This window comes from Vulpes lagopus, chromosome 7, assembly GCF_018345385.1.
Source record: "Vulpes lagopus strain Blue_001 chromosome 7, ASM1834538v1, whole genome shotgun sequence".
Lineage (NCBI taxonomy): Eukaryota > Metazoa > Chordata > Mammalia > Carnivora > Canidae > Vulpes > Vulpes lagopus.
Genome location: NC_054830.1, coordinates 20,019,616 through 20,042,694, shown reverse-complemented (window position 1 = coordinate 20,042,694; position 23,079 = coordinate 20,019,616). Strand labels below are relative to the sequence as shown.

Here is a 23,079-nt window from a genome sequence, read left to right as displayed (position 1 = left end):
TTGTTCTTTTTAAGATAGTTTTGGTTTTCAGTATTTCCATTTTTGCAAAAAAAGGTCAGTAAAATTTTGATAGGGATTGCATTGACTGTTGACCACTTTAGAGAGTATTGTCATCTTAACAATATTAAGTCTTCTAATCCATGAACATAGGATGTTTTTCCATTTATTTATTTAGTTTTTCTCTAATTTATTCCAGCAGTGTCTTGTAATTTTCAATGTATAAATCTTGTGCTTTTTGGGGTAAACTTATTCTTAATATTTTATTATTTTTGATGCTATTTTAAATGATATTGTCTTCTTTTTTGTAAGCTTAACTTTTTTTTCCCCCCCGTGATCTCTGTATTCAATGTGGGGCTTGAACTCACAGGCCTGAGATCAAGAGTTGCATGCTCTTCTGATTGAGCCAGCCAGGGGCTCCAATGAAATTGTTTTCTTTCTTTTTTTTTTTTTTTAAAAGATTTATTTATTTATTCATGAGAGACCCAGAGAGAGTGAGGCAGAGACATAGGCAGAGAGAGAGAAGTAGGCTCCATGCAGGGAGCCCAATGTGGGGTTCGGTCCCGGGACTTCAGGATCACGCCCTGGGCTGAAGGCAGACGCTCAACTGCTGAGCCACCCAGGTGTCCCTTGTTTGTTTTCTTGTTTTAAAGATTTATTTAGTTCTTCCTTTCCAACTTGGATACCTTTACTTTTTCTAGCTTACTCTGGCTAGAACTCCAGTACAATATTTAATATAAGTGTGAAAGCAGGCATCCTTGTCTTTTTCTGTAATTTTAGGGAGAAAGGTTTCAGTCTCATCATTGAGTATAATGGTAGCTGTGGTTTTTTAAAATACCCTTTACCATATTGAGGAATTCTCTTCTGTTCCCAGTTTGAGTTTTTTTTTTTCTTTCGCAAAAGGGTAATGGATTTTATCAGATGCTTTTTATTTTTTAAAAGATTTTATTTATTTATTCATGAGAGACTTAAGAGAGGAGAGAGAGAGGCAGAGATAGGCAGAGGGGGAAGCAGGCTCCCCACAGGGAGCCCCATGCGGGACTTGATCCTGGGACACCAAGATCATACCCTGAGCTGAAGGCAGACACTCAGCCATTGAGCCACCCAGGCGTCCCTCAGATGCTTTTTCTATATCAATCAGATGAGCATGTGTTTTTTTTTTTCATCCTATTAATACATTACATCAATTGATTTCTGTGTGTCACACCCACCTTTGCATTTCTAGGATAAATCCCACTTGGTCATGATATATGTTTCTATTAATGTGCTGCTGTATTCATCTTGCTAGTATTTTGTCGAAGATTTTTGCATTTCTATTGATAAAAGGTATTTGTAGTTTTCTTGTGATGGCTTTATTTGGCTTCAGCATGAGGGTAATACGGCTTCATGGAATAGATTAGGAAGTGTCTTTCCTCCTTTGTGGAAGAGTTTGAGGATGATGTTGATTTTCTTTAAATGTTTTATTAGAATTTATCTGTAAAGTCATTTCGCTCTCATACTTTTAGGATGTGCCTTAAAAGCTTAATTTTGCTGTTAAGTGCTTTGCACAATTTCTAGATCTTTATCATAAAATCCCCCCTTTCTCCAATACTACTCAAGATTGTCAAGGTCGTGGAAAACAAGGAACAACTAAGAAAGTTTTTAACTTAAATATAAAGGAGACATGATACCTCAATCCAATGTAGTATCCTGGATAAGATCTTGGAATGGAAAAAGGATGTGAATGGAAAAACTGGTGAAATCTGAATCAAGTTGATTCAGATTTTTTTGTTTTTAAATCATTTTTTTTTTTTAAGATTTTTAAATTTATTTATTCATGAGAGACAGAGAGAGAGAGAGAGAGGCAGAGACATAGACAGAGGGAGAAAAGCAGGCTCCATGCAGGGAGCCTGATGTGGGACTCAATCCCCCGTATCCAGGATCACGCCCTGGGCTGAAGGCAGGGGCTAAACCGCTGAAGCACCCAGGCATCCCTCAAGTTTAGGTAATAATAATCTACCAATGTTGGGTTTCTTAATTTTGACATTATATAACTATAAAATGAAATGGCAGCATTAAAAGAAACTGGGTGAGGGATATATGTGAATTCTCTCTACTACCTTTGCAACTTTTTTGGTAAATCTAAAATTATTCCAAATAAAGTTATTTAAAAATATGCATAGTTAGTCAATTGTGGTTGGGTTGGGTTTTCTCAAGTTAAAGCTTGGGTTTTCTCAAATTAAAGTCAGAGGTCCTATTAGTCACACTGCAACATTTCCTTTTTGTGACTCTGGCTAGAAAGAGTCCTTTGGCTCAGGGTGTGGTCCTGGGGTTCCGGGATCGAGCCCCACATTGGGACTCCCTGCATGGAGCCTGCTTCTCCCTCTGCCAATGTCTCTGCCTTCTCTCCATGTCTCTCATGAATAAAATAAAATCTTAAAAAAAAAAAAAAGTATTGACAGGGATAGGGGTACCTGAGAGGCTCAGTCAGGATTGAGCCCCTGCATGGTAGGGGGGTCTGCTTCTCCCTTTTCCTCTTCTTCTGCCACTCCCCCTGCTTGTGGTCTCTCTCAAGTAAACGTTCTCTCTCTCTCAAATAAATTCTTAAAAAAAAAATTAAGGGGGGATCCCTGGGTGGCGCAGTGGTTTGGCGCCTGCCTTTGGCCCAGGGCGCAATCCTGGAGACCCGGGATCGAATCCCACGTCGGGTTCCTGGTGCATGGAGCCTGCTTCTCCCTCTGCCTGTGTCTCTGCCTCTCTCCCTCTCTCTCTGTGTGACTATCATAAATAAAGAAAAATTAAAAAAATATATTAAAAAAATTAAGGGACATGTTGTTTATCTTTCATAAACTTCACCTGGAAGACTTAGAAGAGCAAAATATTTTGGAGCAGTGGTTTTTGCTACATTTTCTATTAAAAAAACTTAGCTTCAAAGTTTTGGACCATAGAGGTCTAGATTACGGTTTTGTGTGTCTGATATGTAGGTGTATGCATTTTAAAAAAATATATTTATTTATTTCTAGAGAGGAAGTTGGGGAAGGAACAGAGGGGAAAGGAGAGGGAGAGAGAATTCAAAGCTGACTCTGCATTGAGCCCTATTTGGGATTTGCTCCCGTGACCGGGAGATTATGACCTGAGCCAAAACCCAGAGTCAGACACTTAACCACCTGAGCCACAGAAGTGCCCCAGGTGTATGCATTTTTGAGGAGAGAAAATGAGGACCCTAGCTTTCTGTTTGTTCTTAGAGGGGTTTCTAATCCTAAAAAGGGTAAGAATCATGATTTTGATTCAGTTCCTTGTCTCATTTGACAGTTGAGCAAATTGAGGTTGGGAGGGGGTGAAAGGACTTGAAGAGTATCCTGGTTCCCAGTGCTGAGTTTCCCATTGTGCCACAAATAAAATTATCTGAAGAGTCTAGAAGTTAAGCTTTGTTGCTTGCTCACCCCTTTTCTCCATCCTCACTTTTTTTTTAAACTTTTTTTTTTTTTTAAGATTTTATTTATTTATTCATAGAGATGCGGAGAGAGAGAGAGAGGCAGAGACACAGGCAGAGAGAGAAGCAGGCTCCATGCAGAGAGCCTGACGTGGGACTGGATCCACGGTCTCCAGGATCACGCCCCGGGCTGCAGGCGGTGCTAAACTGCTGCGCCTCCGGGGCTGCCCCCTCCTCACTTTTTTTAGGAAGTATGTCAGGTTTATTTGCCTGTGTTCATGTGTTATGTATATTTTTGATTCCTTAGGCCAAGCCATGACTACAGTAGCGGTGCATGTGGACTCCAAAGCTGAGCTCACTACCCTGCTGGAGCAGTGGGAAAAGGAACATGGCAGTGGGCAGGACATGGTACCTATCCTTACCAGGTATGAACAATTATTATTATTTTTTAGAAATTCATTTTAAAAAAGGGAAAAATTAGAGAATGGTATGGGAACATTTTCATCTTGACTATGAATTCTAAAACCGTTTTGTCTCTCAGAACTAGTCTTTATCTCACTACTTCTTGAAGCTCTTTAAATTTCTTACTTTTCCTCTCAGGCTGTTGGTCCTTATTCTCCTTTGTAGGTTCTTTTCTTGTGTTTCAACCTTAGGGTTTTGTTGGTGGTTCTTTTTTCTCTTTACCCTACATATTCTACCTAGATAGTTTCATTCCTGCCCATGATTTAAAACATTATTCTTAGGTTAACTTTCAAGTCGCTATTTCTACTTTAAACATTTTTTAAAATTTCAGACTCTTTTCTCAGCTGCTTGGTGTACACATCTTTACCTGCCTGTTTGCAGACACCTGAAACATACCATGTCTACAATAGGGCTTATCATCTTCATCCTGCCTCCTTCCTCCTTCACAGTTTGTACTTTTGTACTCCCCACCTTGGTGTACGGTGTCTTCCTGTACTAGCACAGTTCAGTCTCTACACCCTGTGAGGATTTCTACTTTCTCTTCTTCCCCAGTCCCCCATACCACTTCCTTCATTAGATACTGGTTATGTTTTGACTGGCCTCTTAGGCAGTGTGAATTTTCTCTCCATCTCCAGATTACCCTCTTCTAATACATCTTCCTCTTTGCTAAAGAGTCTTCTTCCTTATATACAAATCTAATTGTCATACCTTTGATCATAATTCTCTGGCTCTATTTTTCTTTCAGAATAAAATGTAAACTTTTTAGAGTGGCCAGTGAAGCCATTTATGGTTTGGCCTCTATCGCCTTTCTCTGCCTCCTAATGTTAGTTTCCTTCAGTAAGAGATAGTACCATATTTTCTAATGTCTGTGTGTGTTTACACTTGCTATTCCTTGCCTGAAATGCCTTTCTTTGGTACATCTATCTGCCTGGTAAACTCTCACTCAAAAAGCAGTTTGAGACTCATGTAGAATTTGTAGAACCTTCTCTGACTTTGACATCCACAGGTGTAGGTTTGGGCACTCTTTTATTTTCTTTATTAATACTCCAGTTATGTGTGTGTGTGTGTGTGTGTGTGTGTATATACATAAAAATGTATATATAAAATGTGGTATAATTATAATTCCCCCCTTTTTAACTCTTACCACATTATACTAAAATTATTTTTTTTGCATGTGTAACTTCACTAAATTGTAAGTTTTTTTTTTTTTAATTATAAATGCTTTATAGACAGGTACTGCACTTTTATTGGTGTCTCCTCAGGCAGTGACTTGTGCATGCCTGGTACATAGTAACTGTGTGGGACATTATTTTCCTGAATGATTGTGTGAAACAGGGGAGTGAAAAATAAAGGCTGGAGAGGAATGCCCATAGTTTTTCTAAGTAGGAGGTTCCTGGAACGTGGAGATCTTTAACATTTAGCCTTTGATATAGCAGAGGAAAAAGCCTTTTGTTTGTGCAGTGATGTATTCTATACGAATAAAGAGAACTATGGTCCTGTGAAAGTTTAAGAGGGGATAAATGCTCTGTTGCTCTTGATGGGGGAATATGTAAAAAGTACAGTTTTTTTAGGGACAGGATTATTGCTGACTGGTGGAGAGTGGATTTTAATCTGTAGAGGCATTGGAGATTAAGAACTACTAATCACAAGATATTTGAAATGCAGCCACATGAATTAAAGAATCTGGGGGAATCCCTGGGTGGCGCAGCGGTTTAGCGCCTGCCTTTGGCCCAGGGCGCGATCCTGGAGACCCGGGATCGAATCCCACGTCGGGCTCCCGGTGCATGGAGCCTGCTTCTCCCTCTGCCTATGTCTCTGCCTCTCTCTCTCTCTCTCTGTGACTATAATAAATAAATAAATAAAAAATAAAAAAATAAAAAAAAAAAGAATCTGATTATTGTGCAGTTAAAACGTGGATTATTGATGTAACTGTGAGAGGATAAAGACATAAATGGGGATGATAATGTCAATGGTAGAGTCACTTAATTGGAAAAATATTTATTGAGAACATATACTAAAGTTACTCAGTGTTTTATTTTTAAGATTATTTCATATCCATGATCATATTTGACCCTCAACTTTGTCACTGTGCTATGATATTCAGTAGTGCAAAGCCGAAAATAGAGGGACTCTGTCTTCAAGGAAATAACCAGCTGGGAAGTAACTAACAGATATGAAACAATGCAGAATAGTACAAATAAGTATATAATGAGGTGCTAAATTTGGGAAGTATGATTCCTGAATATTGCATGGGTTATGAGAATGAATGAGTCAGTTTCTTTTATTCACTCAACAAGTATTTGAGGACCTTTTGTGTGTGGGAATTGTCAGATACTTCCCTGAACCTAATTTCCTCTTTTGTCACTAGAAGTATCATTGAGAGCTACATTGTTAAACTACAACCATTCTTGGAGCTGCTTGGAAAAGACAACATAAGTAGACAGTGGAAAGCTAAGCTTGGAATTTTGGATTTTAACTCCTAACTCCACTGGGCTTTCCAGTATAGGATGTGGTAAAGTTTTTTTGGAATAGGGACTTGAAAGGTGGTAGAATATAGCTTGATGAAAAGCAGAGAATCAGACTTTTCTAGGAAAAGTGAAAAATGTGACTCCCTAATTGAGAGGAGAAGGAACCGGGACATGTTTTTGTGACAGTGAGGAAATAGGCCTCACCAGAGTGGAAGGTGAATATAAGGTAGAAATGGAAAATAAAGTTACATGGAGCAAGATCTTTAAAGGATCAGCAAGTGTGAGAGATAATAGGATGAATTAAAAGTATAGTTTATTTTAGAAAGGGGCAATTCCCATTATCCAAATTGTGAGTGTATTAGTTCATTGAATATTTCCTGAAGTTCTTTCACATGTCTGTGGTCTCCCCCTTATCCCCCAGCTTAGCTGGCTGTAGGTTTTTCATTAGAAAAACAATGAATTTCAGGCTTGCCTATTTTATTGGCCACAGCTTTCATGATTTTTGGTCAGTTTTCCTAAGAAAAATGTGTGGCTTATAACTTTGACTTTTTTTTTTTTTAAAGATTTTATTTATTTATTCATGAGAGAGACAGAGAGAGAGAGAGGCACAGACACAGGCAGAAGTAGGCTCCATGCAGGGAGCCTGATGTGGGACCTGATCCCAGGTCTCCAGGATTATACCCCGGGCTGAAGGCAGTGCTAAACCACTGAGCCACCCGGGATGCCCTTACCTTTGACTTTTTATTTATTATTTGTATTGTTGTTTTGTTTATTATAATCAAGCCTTTGACTTGATTCTGTGAAAAGGGACTAGCATTGGACCAAGCTATGTGAGTACTACCCAGGTTCTGTGATTTGTTTTTTTATATTACTGAGATATATAGTGTATAGTACTCTGCTTGATGGATTCTCTACTTGTAAAACTATCACCTATATCAAGTTAAAGAACTTGAGTACTGTGTCCACAAGGCTCCTTCCTGTCCTGTCCTAGTCAAATCTACCTTAAATTACTTTTCTGTTTGTTTTTGATTCACAGTATTCATTACAATAACACTTAACTAGCTTTCACGTGTCAGGTTTTGTTTTAAGCAGAGAACATACGTTACCTTAAACATCAAGGAATCTCTATAAGATAGGGACCTTTATTTTATAGATGAAGCATAGAAAGGTTAAATAACTTGACCAGAGTCACCCAGTGGAAGAGGTATGGTTTGAACCCTGGCCGGCTGGCCCCAGAATCCATGTTTTTAACTTCCATTGTGTTATATTGTTAGTTTCAACGGAAGATACTGATAGATCTTATATTGTGTAATTCTAAACATATTTTGTGTGGTAGCCCTTTGTGGCAAAGTGAATTTTCACAGTTTGAAGGGGAGAGTAGAAAAATAGAAATATTTTGGAGCCTTAATGGGGAAAAATATGCCAGAGTGGGCACAAGTTTTTCCAGGGAGCTAACCTTTTGAGACTAGGAAGTATGGTTTTGTGGACATAATACATATAGGAGTTTGAGTTAGGACAGAGCATGATATATGTTGGAGAGTGTGATAGCCTTGTATTTGACTGTCATGATAGGTTAAAATGTCATTCTTGCTTAGGGTATTCAAAATGTGATTTTTCTTGTTTCAAAAAGAAAGAATGCATGAATAAAAAAAAAAAAGATGATTCATACATGCAAAAAATAACATGGATCATTCAAAATATGCTGAACTCAAGAGGCCAGTTATGAAAAGGGTATATGTCATTTCATTTGTATGACATTCTAGAACAGGCAAAACTAATCTGTGGTGAGAGAAAGCAGATAATTGGTTGCCTGGGATAGCGGTGGGAGCTTAGGGGGGGGGTGAGGAATGTTACAGACTGAAGTAATAGGACTTTGGCCGTGAAACAGTTATGAACTTGGACTCTTTGAAGAGCAAAGAAGGCCATATGACTGAAGCTTATGAAGGGAGAGTGGATAGTAGAAGTCAGAGATGCAATAGAGGCTAGATTAGTGTAAGCCATGGTAGTACTTGGGTATAATTGGAGTTATTGTGGTAAGTTGTTGGGAGATGGAGAATGAATTGTGTCAAGCACTAAAGCAAGAAGTTGGGGAAAAGACTGTTGCAAGTAGTTCAGGCAGTTGATGGTGTTCTGGGCAAGGATAGGAATGGTCAAGATTGAAAGAAATGATTGAAATCAGGAAATGGTAGGTAGGGCTAACAGGAATTGTTGTGGGGGATGAGGAGAAAAGGAAGGTTTTAATGATGACTTAGGCTTCTGAGGAGATGGTAGTGCTATTTTTTGAGACAGGAAAGTGGAGATAAGGAGTTTGGGAGTGGAAATTGTTTTATGAGATGATTGCTTAGATCTCTGTTCATCAAGAAAATACTTTTTGCTAACTTTTTGCTTTTATTTTACACCTTCATTGTTGAATTGACTATTGTAGGTGGTGGTACATTTTTTTGTATACTTGTTTAGAGTTGACCCTGTCTTCCCTTTGTGCTAGGATGTCTGAATTGATTGAAAAAGAAACTGAAGAATATCGTAAGGGGGATCCAGACCCATTTGATGACCGACATCCTGGTGAGACCTGTGTTCTCTTAAGCCTGGCTCTAATTTTCTTAAAAAAGAAAATAGCTTAATAGGAAAATTTACATTGAAATAGCATCTTTCATGATAAGTTGTAAGATCATCTAATTGTTAAAATATTGCTCAAGGTGGAGGTAGTGAGGAAAAATAAATTCCTGGAAAATTGAAATATTTGTAATATTTATCGAATAGAAGATAACCAACTTCAGGGAACTAAATTATGTTTTATAGCTTACTGACTCCATTGGAATGTTACTTAAAAAGAGAATAATGTTCTCTGTTCTTGACTTTTAGCCCCAAAGAGGTTATCCTCTGTGCCTTCATCTTTCAAACAACAGTTTGAAACAGTTATGTACTTGGATTCTTTGAAGCAGAAAAAGGGATAATTATGCCTTAACTAATGAGGAAATGTAGTTGAAAATACATTCAGTGCCTTGTTTTTGGTTATAAAATTGATACTTGGAACCTTGAATAATAAACATGTTTCTTGATGTCTGCTTTAGTATCTCAGCAGCTAAAGTATGGCATCTCATGTTAATTTGGTTTTATTTTGGGCTGATTAGAACCATGACAATCCAGTCTGCTTTGGCATGGAATTAGGTATGATATAGAGCTATATGAGACTGGAGACTTTACCATTTTATGTTTTCTCTAAGGTAGAGTACTAGTGGGTAAAGCTTAAATCATATGAGCCCATGCTGCATATCAACTTTCTCTGTGTAAAGTCAGAAGCAGTCTTCTGTTGGAAAAAGAGATTGTATGTGGAGAGATATGAGAATGAGTGAGACTAATTAAAAAAAGGGCGTTGTATGCCTACCTGAATGGTATAGGTTAATTTCTATTTCCTAGATTTTTGTTCTCAAATATAAGTAAGTTAGGCATTTCAGATTGAGTATCCAGTTATTTATGTAATACTTGTTGCACTTGTCCTAGGCATCCCTACTTGTGACTTTAGAGGATTACTCACCTATTTAATTCTTCAGTAAGGGAATCAAAGCATGAAGAAGTACGAATGTGAATGTGAATAAGAAATTAAGTTAACATTTGGGGTTATGAAAAGAATTAAAAGAGAGATGATCATGTTTAGTGACCTTGGAAGGGATGAAATGGTAATGAGGAAGAAGGAAGAGACAGAATGATACCCTTTTTTTAGTAGTAAATTTAAAGACTTTTTTTTTCCTCCCTACCTCTTACGTTAAGCAATAGTTGTCATTAGGCATAATTTCTATTAATAAAAATGAGGGTGTCATTTTCATCATTTGTAAAAAAATAAAGTTAGGTAATCTGAGGTCCTCATCTAGTTTTTATGATACCATTCTGTAACTTTTCTTTTTGTGATTTACTTTGGAATACTAACTATAGCTTGGTAGAAACTTTGAATCAGTAGCTCACCTCTTTTCTTCATCCTAAATTGTATCCTTTGACTAAATTTGCCACTCTAATGATCTTAAAGGAAAATTAAAATAGATGGTATCTGTTTTAAAAACCAATAATTCCCTCAATCATTAAGTAATTCTTTTACCTTTAGGCTGTGTATTGAGTAGATCCTAGGTTCCTGGCCTTTCTTTCCCCAGGAACTCAGAAAGTTAAGATGGCCAAAGTTACCATATCTTTAGAGTTGGTGATTGCTAAGTGGGATTCCCCTCCTGTACCCTGCCCCCACAACCTGGGGTATCATTACAGGTTTGAAGATGCATCTCTGCTATTGTTGGCATTATAGTTGAAAGATTGGACTTGGAGTCTTATCTCCTCCAGGCCACCCATCACAATAAGTTGTGCTTCCTACCTTAATCTGGCTGGGATATCAGGGTTTTCTTTCTCTTAAATCTCCTTTATGATTCTTTTTTAGACCTTGTACACTCTTAGTAATGCTGGTCTGGGTCTATTGCACAATTATTTAATTTAGCATTGCTGGGAGATATGCTGGGAGTTGGGAAAGTTAGAGAGCAGTGTTTCGAGTTTTTATATTAGCACTTTTAATTTTAGAGTATGTTTCTTATGAAATCTAATTCATCAAGAGAATCTTTTCTTTGTTTCCGTTTATTTTGGCAGCATTTTAATAGTACTTGTAACAACCTAGGTGCCTTTCCAGAGGTTTAATTTACTTGACTGGGATGACTTACTCATTCCTTTGTTTGTTCCTCCCCTCTTCTTTTGGTAGGTCGGGCTGATCCAGAGTGTATGCTGGGCCACTTGCTGAGAATACTCTTCAAGAATGATGATTTCATGAATGCAGTAGGTTTGCTTTTTACTTTTCTCGAGAGATTTTCATCAGCAGATTCTATACACTTTATTATTTGTGAATAGTTTGCTTTCTCTTAAAGTCTTGACAAAATTGGGAATAGAGTGCGTAGATTTTTTTGTTTGGTATTGGTTCAACGAGATAAGCATCATGGATTTCTTTCTTACCAAAGTCTTGGTTGTGGCCAAGGTGTTTTCTTGTGGTGTATACCTTGTTCAGTTGAATATCATCAAGGACTCACAAGGCATCTGCTCATCCTTGGGCAAGATGATTTTGAGTTTGGGAATATAGACATTTTCTTGGGTTTCTGAATAGAAAACTAAAAGTAATATATGAGGCATGATTCTGCACTGAGACTGTGGTGTGTGCATTGGGCATGTGGAGGGAGAGAAAGATACTAAGTCAGCTATTGAGAAGTAAATATATCTATTTCTAGTGTTCACAGCTCCTGAGACCTAGTAATGGTTCAGTAAGTTGTAGCTATTAGGTTTGTTTTGGGAGGCCGAATTGCATGATGTTTGAGAGCATGGGTTTTGGGGTCCGTGTTTTGGATTTAAATGCAGTTCTACTGTTCACTGACAGTTTGATCTTGGGGCAACTTAAGCTTCTAACAACCTTCATTTTCTCCAAGCTTTATTTTCCTTTTTTTAAAAAAGATTTATTTATTTATTCGAGACAGAGAGAGAGAGGCAGAGACACAGGCAGAGGGAGAAGCAGGCTCCATGCAGGAAGCCTGATGTGGGACTTGATCCCGAGACTCCAGGGTCATGCACTGAGCCAAAGGAAGATGTTCAACCACTGAGCCACCCGGGCATCCCAAGCTTTATTTTCCTAATCTATAAAATAGGGATGATCTTACCTTAAAAATGTTTTTGTAGTCTTTAATGAAATTAATCATGAAAAGTTCTTTTTTTTTTTTTTAAAGATTTAATTAATTTATTCATGAGAGACACAGAGAGAAAGGCAGAGACATAGGCAGAGGGAGAAGCAGGCTCCATGCAGGAAGCCCGATGTGGGGACTCGATCCAGGGACTCCAGGATCACACCCTGAGCTGAAGGCAGATGCTCAACCGTTGAGCCACCCAGGTGTCCCACAAAAGTTCTTAACGCAGAACCTGGTACATGAGGTACATGAGGACTCAGTAAGATTAGCTATTATTATTGTCTGTATTGTATTAGCTCCTAAATTTATTTCTCAGTTATCAGTGTCTCTTCTGTACCTCAGGTTATTTCCAGCAGCCTTCTAAATATTCCCACCTGGATATTCTCCACAGGCACCTTGAATTCCACATGTCTAATTGTTGCTCTACAGTCTGTTTCTCTTGTTTTCTAGCTCAGTGATGGTGTCCTTGTGTAGCCAGCTAGAAGCTATCCTTTATTTTTCCAAGCTCTCTTATTCAGTGAACTTACAGGTCTTACCATTCCCATTCTATTAACCTTCACAAATTCCTCCACTTCTTTCTGCCCTTGTTGCCAGACTTTAGTTTAACCACTACCATTTCCTGGCTATTACAATAGCCTCTTAACTGATTATCATCTTGTCTGTTCTTCAACCTATTCACTTTATAGCCCAGAAATTTTTCTAAAATGCAAAAAGTGATGGCACCATTTTGCTTACAATCCATTAGTGGTTTCCCATTGCCCTAAAGATAAATTTTAAGTTCCTTAGTTTGAAATACAAACCCAATTTCTCTCTGGCCTTTTTGTTCTCTTAATTTTAAATTGTCACCTTTTGGCTCTCCTCTCCTCCCTACTCCTTAGCTATTCCTACTTTTCCTTTACAGTCTGCCTTAGAATCCCTTCTCCTTTAAAGTCTTCTTTGATTCCTCTGCAGGGGTTGTGTGGCCTCCTACAGGCTTCTATAGCATTCTGTATTCAATGATATTTGTTTTTCTGTCACCTCTTTTGGATTATGAGCCCTTTGATGGTGGGACTGCATCTTATTCACTGTTGTATACCCAGCACAGAACACAGTGCCTCTTAGTAGTAGAGACTGAGTAATATTTGAGTGCCAAGAAGAAAGTTTCATTAATACATTTATATATATAATTAGAATTTATGTGTAATATTAAATGTATGTATGGTGTAAGTACAAAGTTCAGTTTTTTATTCACCATTGTCAGGAATGGGCAGGGGGTTATCTTGCCCTACTTTATCCTTCTGAAAAGGAGTAGGGGGTTAAAAAAATGATACTCTTTGAGCTTTAATTCTGTGGTTGTTGATAGGTTGTTTTGTAGGGGGATTTGATTTTAAAGCTGCAGAAGAAATAATATATGACTCCATCATGGCTCAGCAGGATTGTAACTGTTTATAATAAATAAAGGTGTAACGAGAAATCGTTAGTTCTTAATATCCTTGAGGCAAGTGATGGGAATATATTAAGGATTTATTATAATTTATTTACTTATTTTATTTATTTATTTATTTGTTTATTTTTAAAGATTTTATTTATTTATTCATGACAGACACAGAGAGAGAGAGGCAGAGACACAGGCAGAGGGAGAAGCAGGCTCCATGCAGGGAGCCCGACACGGGACTCGATCCCGGGTCTCCAGGATCACACCCCGGGCTGAAGGCGGTGCTAAACCGCTGGGCCACCAGGGCTGCCCTTTATTAGAATTTATTAATATGATTGGGTTGAATTTCAGATGAAAATTATTCCTCCTTTTTTTATAGCTGGTGAATGCTTATGTGATGACAAGCCGTGAGCCCCCTTTAAACACTGCAGCTTGCAGACTCCTACTGGACATCATGCCAGGGCTGGAAACTGCTGTTGTCTTTCAAGAAAAGGTATTTACTAAAAAGAAAAGTCATCATTTTATTTTTAAGTTGAATGTTGATCTGTTTGATTTGTCTTTGTTAAAATATTATAGATTTATGTAACAATAATGTAGAAATGTAAGAAATCAAGCAATAAGAAAAAATCTAAGAATAACTGTTTTCATGCTGCTTAGGTGCTATAGTATTTCTTAAAATCTTAAGGTCATATGTTTTTATGATCTCATTCAAACTCTAATTCTTAATGAGTTGTCTTAGTGAGGAAGGACTTTCTACTTTGAGGAGGCTCATTCTCTTCTTCTTGGTATTTATTTTTTAATTTTTATTTTTTTCTTTTGGGTGGTATTTACAATTTCTTAATATTTGAAGACATATTTTGTGCTGTGTTTTATCCTAGGGGTTGGTAATATTTTGTCAGCAAGATGGGAGCTTACATTGACATAATGTGTCTGGGAAGGCAGACACAAATAAACTGATAATTTCAAATAAGGATAAGTACTAGGAAGACCAGAAAATGATAATTTGATAATGACTGTGTGTGTATATTTTAAACATTAAAAAATTACTCTGCTTTTATAAGTAATGTAGATATTTTTGTTTTCCGCATTAAGAATTTGCACATGGCTTTCTTTTTTTTTTCAAAGGCATTAAAATTTAATCTTCTGAAACAGCCTGTAAGCCTTAGTGTAGTTAAATGTATAAACCATTCTTTTTTTAAGATTTTATTTATTTATTAATGAGAGAGAGTGTGGCAGAGACACAGGCAGAGGGAGAAGCAGGCTCCATGCAGGGAGCTTAATGTGGGACTTGATCTCGGGTCTCCAGGATCAGGCCCTGGGCTGAAGGTGGCGCTAAACCGCTGAGCCACTTGGGCTGCCCTAAATGTATAAACCAAATGGAAATAGATTTTCACTTAACTTTTAAGAAAATTTCATTATAGAATTGTATAACATAAAGGCTTTTCAAGAATAATGTTGCAATTAATGCTACAATTGTATACAGACTAGATTTAAAAATCCCAATTAGTTTACTATTGTGGGAGACTAAAAAATATCTATATGCTTGTCAGAAATATTTTAATATGAATTCTTTTGAAAACAGAATGACAAGTGAAGCATTTATAGCAATGTATTTACATATGCAAGGTTTGTAGATTTCAGATGATTTTACTGTGCTTTGGGAAAGTTTCCTGGTTGTCATTGTAGGAAAACCATCTCTGGTTCCTTTATAGTTTCATCATTGTATATTTAGAATGAAGTACATACCCTTTGGATGTCAGAAACACTAAGGGATATTTTGAATAATAAAGCTTTCTGCAGTTGGAGAACACTTTTGTTTCTTTTTCTTTTCTTTCTTTCTTTTTTTTTTTAGAGGGGAAGTGGGGAGAGGAGGGAGAGAGAGAAACCCAAGCAGGCTCCATGCCCAGTGTGTGGAGCCTGATGTAGGGCCTGATCTCACTACCCTGAGATCGTGACCTGTGCTGAAATCAAGAGTTAGCTGCCCAAATGAATGAGCCACCCAGGTACCCCAACAGTTTTGTTTATGAATAATTTCTTTTGGGAGAAGTGAATTATTAAGGAAAATCATAAGAAATAACATAACCTTGAATCCAGTGTCCTAGAAACACAGATTAAAGTCTTTTTTTTTTAAGATTTTATTTATTTATTCATGAGAGAGAGAGAGGTAGAGATACAGCAGAGGGAGAAGCAGGCTCCCTGCAAGGAGCCTGATGTGGGACTTGATCCTGGGATCACGGGATCATGCCCTGAGCTGGAAGCAGATGCTCAATTGCTGAGCCACCCAGGCGTCCCACAGATTACAAACTTCTTGGATATTATGAGACCTTACTGTTGGATTACATGATCTTTATCTTTCAGAAGTATCCTATGCATATTTTTTGATATGAATCAATATTTTATTTCTTTAAAAAAACATTTAATTATAGTTTGTTAATGAGTTGGAAATCATTATTTTTGGACAGATTGGCTACTGGTGTTTCACAGAGCTGTGGTTAAAATGCATTGCTTAGGGCAGTGTTTCTCAAACTTTGTGAAACATAATGTTTTTACATGCAACCCATTACATACATTGTATGTATGAAAAGTTTTTTGAACATTGTTTACTCTTTGTGTAGTGCATTCATGTTTTGTTTCCTTTTTAGAGGTGGTTGCAAGTCACTAAATTGATTCTACTACTTCTAGCCACCATTTTATAAAGTTGCTAATTTGTACTTTGAGATACTGAAAATATCTTTAAATTTTATCTTTTTTTTTTTTTTAATTTATTCATGAGAGACATACAGAGAGAGGCAGAGACATAGGCAGAGGGAGAAGCAGGCTTCCCATGGGGAGCCCAATGTGGGACTCAGTCCTGGGACTCTGGGATCACGCCCTAAGCCAAAGGCAGACGCTCAACCTCTGAACCAACCAGGCATCCCAGTTATTGATTTTTCACTTCATTCCATTGTGATTGGAGAAAATTCTTTTTTTTTTTTTTTTTTTTTTTTTTTAAGATTTATTTATTCATGAGAGACATAGAGGCAGAGACACAGGCAGAGGGAGAAGCAGGCTCTCTGTGGGAATCCCAGTGTGGGACTCAATCTGGATTCTGGGATCACGCCCTAAGCCAAAGGCAGACACTCAACCTCTGAGCTACCCAGGCATCCTTGGAGAAAATTCTTTATAAGCATTTATTTTTGGGACACCTGGATGGCTCAGGGTTTAGCGCCTCCCTTTGGCCCAGGTCATGATTTTAGAGTCCTGGAATTGAGTCCCACATCAGCCTCCCTGCATGGATCCTGCTTCTCCCTCTGCCTATGTCTCTGTCTCTCTCTCTGTGTCTCTCATGAATAAATAAATAAAATCTTTAAAAAAAAAAAAAAGAACTTTTAAAATTTATTACCAATGGTGTTGCCTAACATGATCTATCCTGGAAACTGTTCCACATGTACTTAGGAAGAATGTATATTCTGGTCTTGTTGCATGGGGGTATTCTCAATATGTCTATTAGGTCTAATTGATTTATGGTGTTCAACTCTGTTTCCTTACTGATCTTCTGTTTGGTTGTTCTATCCATTATTGAAAGTGGAGCATAGAGTTTTCTGTTGGGATAATAAGTTCTGGAAATATAGTGGTGATGGTTATGCAACATGGTGAATGTACTTAATCCCACTGAATTGTACCCTTAAGAATGGTTTAAATGGTTCAAAATTATTGAATGTAAAAGAATTACAACTCTCAAGAAAAGTCCAAGACTGTGGGAGACAAATGGCCATTTGGGAAAGGAACCAGAGAACTACTGGATATAAAAAGTAACAGTTACTGAATTTAAGAACTTAGTAGATGAATTAGAGTTAAGTTTAGACTCAGCTAAAGATAGAATTAATAAACTGGAAGATCTGATAGGATAACCAATAATAAAGCCCCTAGAAATGAGAGCTGAAAAATAGGCAAGAAGTTGATTTATAGAGACTAGAATTAGAAAGTTCCAAGTGTATCTAAAAGGAATTTTTAGGAGGAGAGAATAGAAAGAAAAGGGAAAGGTAATATTCAGGGAGATGAGGCTAGGATTTTACAAATTAATGGAAGATGTGACCACTCAAGATTCAGGAAGCCCAATAAAGAAATACCAAAGACAGATGCGATCTTAAAAGCAACCAGAGTAAAAAAGATTCCTGCAAAAAATCAAACAGAGTGAACTTTGCCACAGCAGCAAAGGTAATAGTAGAGGCCAGGTACTAGTAGAAAATGTCTTCAGAGTACTTTTGTAAACCTAGAAGTATTGACCAAATAAACAAAGAGGGACAAAAATTCTGAGTAAAATGTAGATAGAAGGAGCTCATTGGAGTTAGTATTTTAAAGTTCTTAACACTGTTTGGAAAGAGGGGAAATAAAAGGCACTTAAAATAGTAAATATGTTTTCATGTCAAATGTTTTTTTTTTTTTTAAAGATTTTGTTTATTCATAAGATAAAGAGAGAAAGACCGAGACATAGGCAGAGGAAGAAGCAGGCTTCTCACAGGGAGCCTGATATGGGACTTGATCCCAGACCTGGGATCATGCCCTGAGCTTAAGGCAGACGCTCAACCACTGAGCCACCCAAGCTCACCTCATGTCAAATGTTTTATTTTATTTATTTATTTAAAAAAATTTTTTTTTAAATTTTTATTTATTTATGATAGTCACAGAGAGAGAGAGAGAGAGAGAGAGAGAGGCAGAGACACAGGCAGAGAGAGAAGCAGGCTCCATGCACCGGGAGCCCGATGTGGGATTCGATCCCAGGTCTCCAGGATCGCGCCCTGGGCCAAAGGCAGGCTCCAAACCACTGCGCCACCCAGGGATCCCCATGTCAAATGTTTTAAAATAAAAATTTTCAAAATGTATTTTTCAGAGTGTTAATTTTTTGAGAAGAGGTTAAAGTATATAGAAATATGTGGGATAATGACTCCATGACTCTAAGGAAAGGTTTAAGATACACAAAATATCAAAATTTAAAAGAAAATATTGTTAAGTCTGATTACATAAAAATTAAGAACTTGTTTTTATCATAAAACACCTTTAAAAGGTGTGTATTTCATAGAAGTAGAAGCCTGAATGGTCAGTAGGCATGAACTGTGCCTAACCTTATTAATAAATGAGGAAATTAAAATTAAATGCAATGCCTTTTTTTCTTTTTCTTTTTTTTTTTCTTTTTTTTTAAGATTTTATTTATTCACTCATGAGAGACACAGAGAGAGAGACAGGCAGAGACACAGGCAGAGGGAGAAGCAGGCTCCAAGCAGGGACCCCGTTGCGGGACTCGATCCTGGGTCTCCAGGATCACGCCCTGGGTTGAGGGTGGCATTAAACCGCTGAGCCACCTGGGGTGCCCGCCTTTTTTTTTCTTTAAGAGAGAGCATGTGAAAAAAAAAAAAAAAGAGAGAGCATGTGAGGGTCGAGAAGGGGGAGGGACAGAGGGCAAGAGAGAGAATCTTAAGCAGGCTTGCTCCACACCTTAGCATGGAGCCCAACACGAAGCTTGATCTCATGACCCTGAGATTGTTGACCTGAGCCGAAATCAAGAGTCAGACACTTAACGGACTGAGTCACCCAGATGTCCCTGCAATACTGTTTTTTTTTCCATTTGTTTTATTGTTTTTTTTGAAGTTTGATTTGCCAGCATATAATGCCCAGTGCTCATCCCATCAAGTGCCCTCCTCAGTGCCTGTCACTCAGTTACCCGAACCGCCCCCCCCCCACTTCCCCTTCTGAAATATTGTTTTTATACCCACCAGACTGCAGAAAATAAAAAGTGTGACAGTGGCCAAGTTTTGACAACTGTTGTTGGAAATAAGAATTGTTGCAGTCACATTGGAAGATAACTTGGCATCCTTCAGTAAAGTTGAGCGCATACATATCCTGTGATTTAGCAGTTCTGATCTTAGATTTCATCCTAGGGATATGCTTGCACAAAAATAGTTGTAGTTGCTTAAACTAATAAAATAGCAGCAAAATATGGAGGTGAAGAACATCTGGAGGTCGCTACTTGGGATCAGACACCCTTCTGCCACTCATATTTCTTAACCTTATTGTGACTCAGTTTTGTCTTCTGCAGGTACTTACCCAAACATACAGGGTTGATACAAGAAATTAATAAGTTTTTTAAAAATATTTATTTATTTATTCATGAGAGACACAGACTGAGAGAGAGAGGCAGAGACATAGGCAGAGGCAGGCTCCTCGCAGGGAGCCTGATGCGGGACTCAGTCCTGGACTCCAAGATCATGACCCGAATGAAGGCAGATGCCCAACTGCTGAGCCACCCAGGCATCCCTAAAGATTTTTTTTTTTTTTTGGAATTTATTTATTCATGAGAAACACAGGGAGAGAGAAGCAGGCTCCATACAGGGAGCCTGATGCAGGACTCGACTCTAGGATGTCAGGATCCTGACCTGAGTGAAGGCAGATGCTCAACTGCTAAGCCACCCAGGTGCCCCGAGAAATTAATAAGTAGTTATGTCCAAAGCCTATCTTATGTTGAATGCTGTGGGTGACAGCTTCATGTAACTATAGGTGAATGTAAAAAACATGTTGAGTAATAAGTTGAAGAAAAATACAGTACCATGGGGTTTATATAATTCAAAGCATGAAACATTTAACAAAAGTTTAATAGGAAAATTGTTAAAATTCCGTAACTGTAGATACCCTTTGGGGAGAGAGCATAGGAGTGGCACAAAGAGGGACATAGGGAAGGTTTTTATTAATCTCAGTGGTAGATCATGGGTGATTTTCATTTTCTTTGGATTATATATATTTGCATGTATTATTTCACAATAAGTTTGGGATATGTGGAGTTAAGTACTTCTTTGATGGATGACTTCTCATTAATATTGTTAATTGTGCATTGTGAATTTCAAAGGAGGACATAGAATTTTTAGTGCTCCGTACTTGATTATTGAACATTTTGGGTCTTAAACATTTAATGTAGGACTATATTATGTGGTTATTGACCTTTAGCTTGAATTTTAATGGTTAAGTAGGAATCTATTTCACAGATGCTCAGCTATTTTTTTTTTTTTAAGATTTTATTTATTTATTTGAGAGAGCAAGAGCCAGGGAGAAAGACAGAGAGAGAGAGAGAGAGAAACAGACTCCCTGCTGAGCAGGGAGTCGATGTGGGGCTCTGAATCCCAGGACTCTGAGATCATGACTTGAGCTGAAGGCAGACACTTAACCAACTGCCCTAATGGATAGCTATTTTAACTAAATCATTTGGAAACTTAGTTTACTTGTGCTTTTTAATCTTATAAGCAACATTGAAGTATTTTATTAACTTTTTTTTCACAAGACTGAAATCTTTGCTTATATCTTTATGAAAATGATCTTTGCTGAATTGTACTATTTAATTTTCTTTACTATATAGGAAGGAATCGTTGAGAATCTTTTCAAATGGGCCCGAGAGGCTGATCAGCCATTGAGGACGTATTCTACTGGATTGTTAGGAGGTGCTATGGAGAATCAAGATATTGCTGCCAATTATAGGGATGAGAATTCACAGCTGGTAAGGATTATGTTGGAATTTCTTTCTGTATAAGATTGGAGCATATTCACAAGTTTTTTCTTGCTACCTGAACTCAAATAGGTAGATCTTATTCATTACTTTGTATTGGAGTATAGCTATAATTTCGACATTGGAAGATTATTTTTCACGTTTTGATTTTACTTTTTTTTAAAAAAGATTTTGTTTGTTTATGAGAGAGACAGAGAGGCAGAGATGTAGGCAGAGGGAGCAGACTCCCTGCAGTAAGCCCGATGTGGGACTCGATCCCAGGACCCTGGGATCACAAACCCAAGCCAAAGGCAGATGCTCAACCACCAAACTACCCAGGCGTCCCTGATTTTACTTTTTTTTTAACTTGAAATAGACATTTTCCATTTTGTCAAGGATCATGATAGTTTGTAATAGGTAAAGAATAGTACCATCCCCTTTCTTTTCCCAACATTTGCATTATGAAAATTTTTAAGCATATAGCAAAATAGAATTTACAGATAGTAGCTATATACATCCACTTAAATTATTTGTGAATGTTTTAGTATACTTATTGTATACCCATCCACCCACCTTTCTTTCTATTCATCCATTTTTTGCAGATAACTTTTTTTAAAGATCTACGTATTTATTCATAAGAGACACAGAAAGAGAGGCAGAGACATAGGCAGATGGAGAAGCAGTCAGGGAGTCTGATTCAGTGCTCAATCCCAGGACCCAGGGTTCACAACTTGAGCCAAAGGCAGATGCTCACCCACTGAGCCACTCAGGCGCCCCTGTTTTTTTTAAAAACTATGCATACTACTACATTTTAGGGTTGGCTTAAAAAAATAAGTACTTTTTTTTTTTTTAGATTTATTTGTTTATTCATGAGAGACACACAGAGAGAGAGAGAGAGAGGCAGAGACATAGGCAGAGGGAGAAGCAGGGTCCCCACACGGAGCCCGATGTGGGACTCAATCCCAGATCCTTGGATCATGCCCTGAGCTGAAGGCAGACGCTCAACTGCTGAGCCACTCAGATGTCCCAAAAAATAAGTACTTAAAAGAAAAAGTGAAAAAGCGGTAAACTTGAAAACTAGATCATGTAATTATGTAGATGGCAGTATCTAACAATACAATTTATAACAGGTACAAGTTTGAGAAAACCTTCATGTTTTATTTTCAAAGATACTTTTTAAAAATCATGAATATGTCTGGTGTCTGCCTCATTAGGTGTGATGGTCCAGCCCAGCTTGATCTAGGTAGATCAATTGTGAAGGATGTGTGATATGTAAATGTGGTTTAGGTTTTCTGGGACATTTTATGAGGAATGAGACTTTTAGCTATTGCTTATTTTATCAAACTATAGAAATAAAGTCAAGATATTTATTAAGTCTTTACCATTTCCAGATATTAAGATGACTCCTTGAAGATTCAGTTTTCCTTAAATGGAAATAAGAATATTTATTAAGAATCCTTTAAATTAAGATGCAGGAGAAATAAAGCTTTTTACTCCAATATCTATTGATAGGTGGCAATAGTACTTCGAAGACTGAGGGAGCTGCAGCTTCAGGAAGTGGCTTTACGGCAAGAAAACAAGCGTCCCAGCCCACGAAAGCTCTCCTCTGAACCTCTTTTGCCTCTGGATGAAGAAGCTGTGGATATGGACTATGGTGACATGGCTGTAGATGTAGTGGATGGCGAACAAGAGGAAGCTTCTGGGGACATGGAGATCTCTTTTCATCTTGATTCAGGCCACAAGACCAGTAGTAGAGTGAACTCAGCAGCCAAACCTGAGGAAGGAGGATTGAGAAAAAACAAGGCAGCAAAACAGGGTGACAGAGAGAGTTTTAGGAAAGCCAAGCAGAAGTTGGGTTTCTCAACCTCTGATCCAGATCGCATGTTTGTTGAGCTGTCTAATAGCAGCTGGTCAGAAATGTCACCTTGGGTGATTGGCACCAATTATACCCTTTATCCTATGACTCCTGCTATTGAGCAGCGTCTTATTCTCCAATATTTAACCCCCCTAGGAGAATATCAGGAGGTAAGGTTACTGTTCATGCTTTGGGACTATTGTGCTTATTTCTGAGATAATTTATGGTAGCATTTTATACTTTGATATGTTTTTACTCTAATGCAAAAAGG

General features: G+C 37.8%; 1 protein-coding gene across 3 annotated transcripts in view; it reads left to right on the top strand.

Annotated features, from left to right (window-relative positions):
• DCAF1 (DDB1 and CUL4 associated factor 1) overlaps nt 1-23,079 on the top strand; it is a 74,759-nt gene that overhangs the window by 5,269 nt on the left and 46,411 nt on the right. For all 3 annotated transcript variants that reach the window (XR_005988820.1, XR_005988821.1, XM_041761067.1), the window contains exons 2-7: nt 3,717-3,834; nt 8,825-8,901; nt 11,069-11,142; nt 13,826-13,939; nt 20,828-20,965; nt 22,466-22,978. Coding sequence is in view for 1 of the 3 variants with exons in the window: in XM_041761067.1 (XP_041617001.1) it covers nt 3,725-3,834; nt 8,825-8,901; nt 11,069-11,142; nt 13,826-13,939; nt 20,828-20,965; nt 22,466-22,978 (1,026 nt within the window). In the remaining 2 variants the exon portion in view is untranslated. The remainder of the gene's footprint in view (nt 1-3,716; nt 3,835-8,824; nt 8,902-11,068; nt 11,143-13,825; nt 13,940-20,827; nt 20,966-22,465; nt 22,979-23,079) is intronic.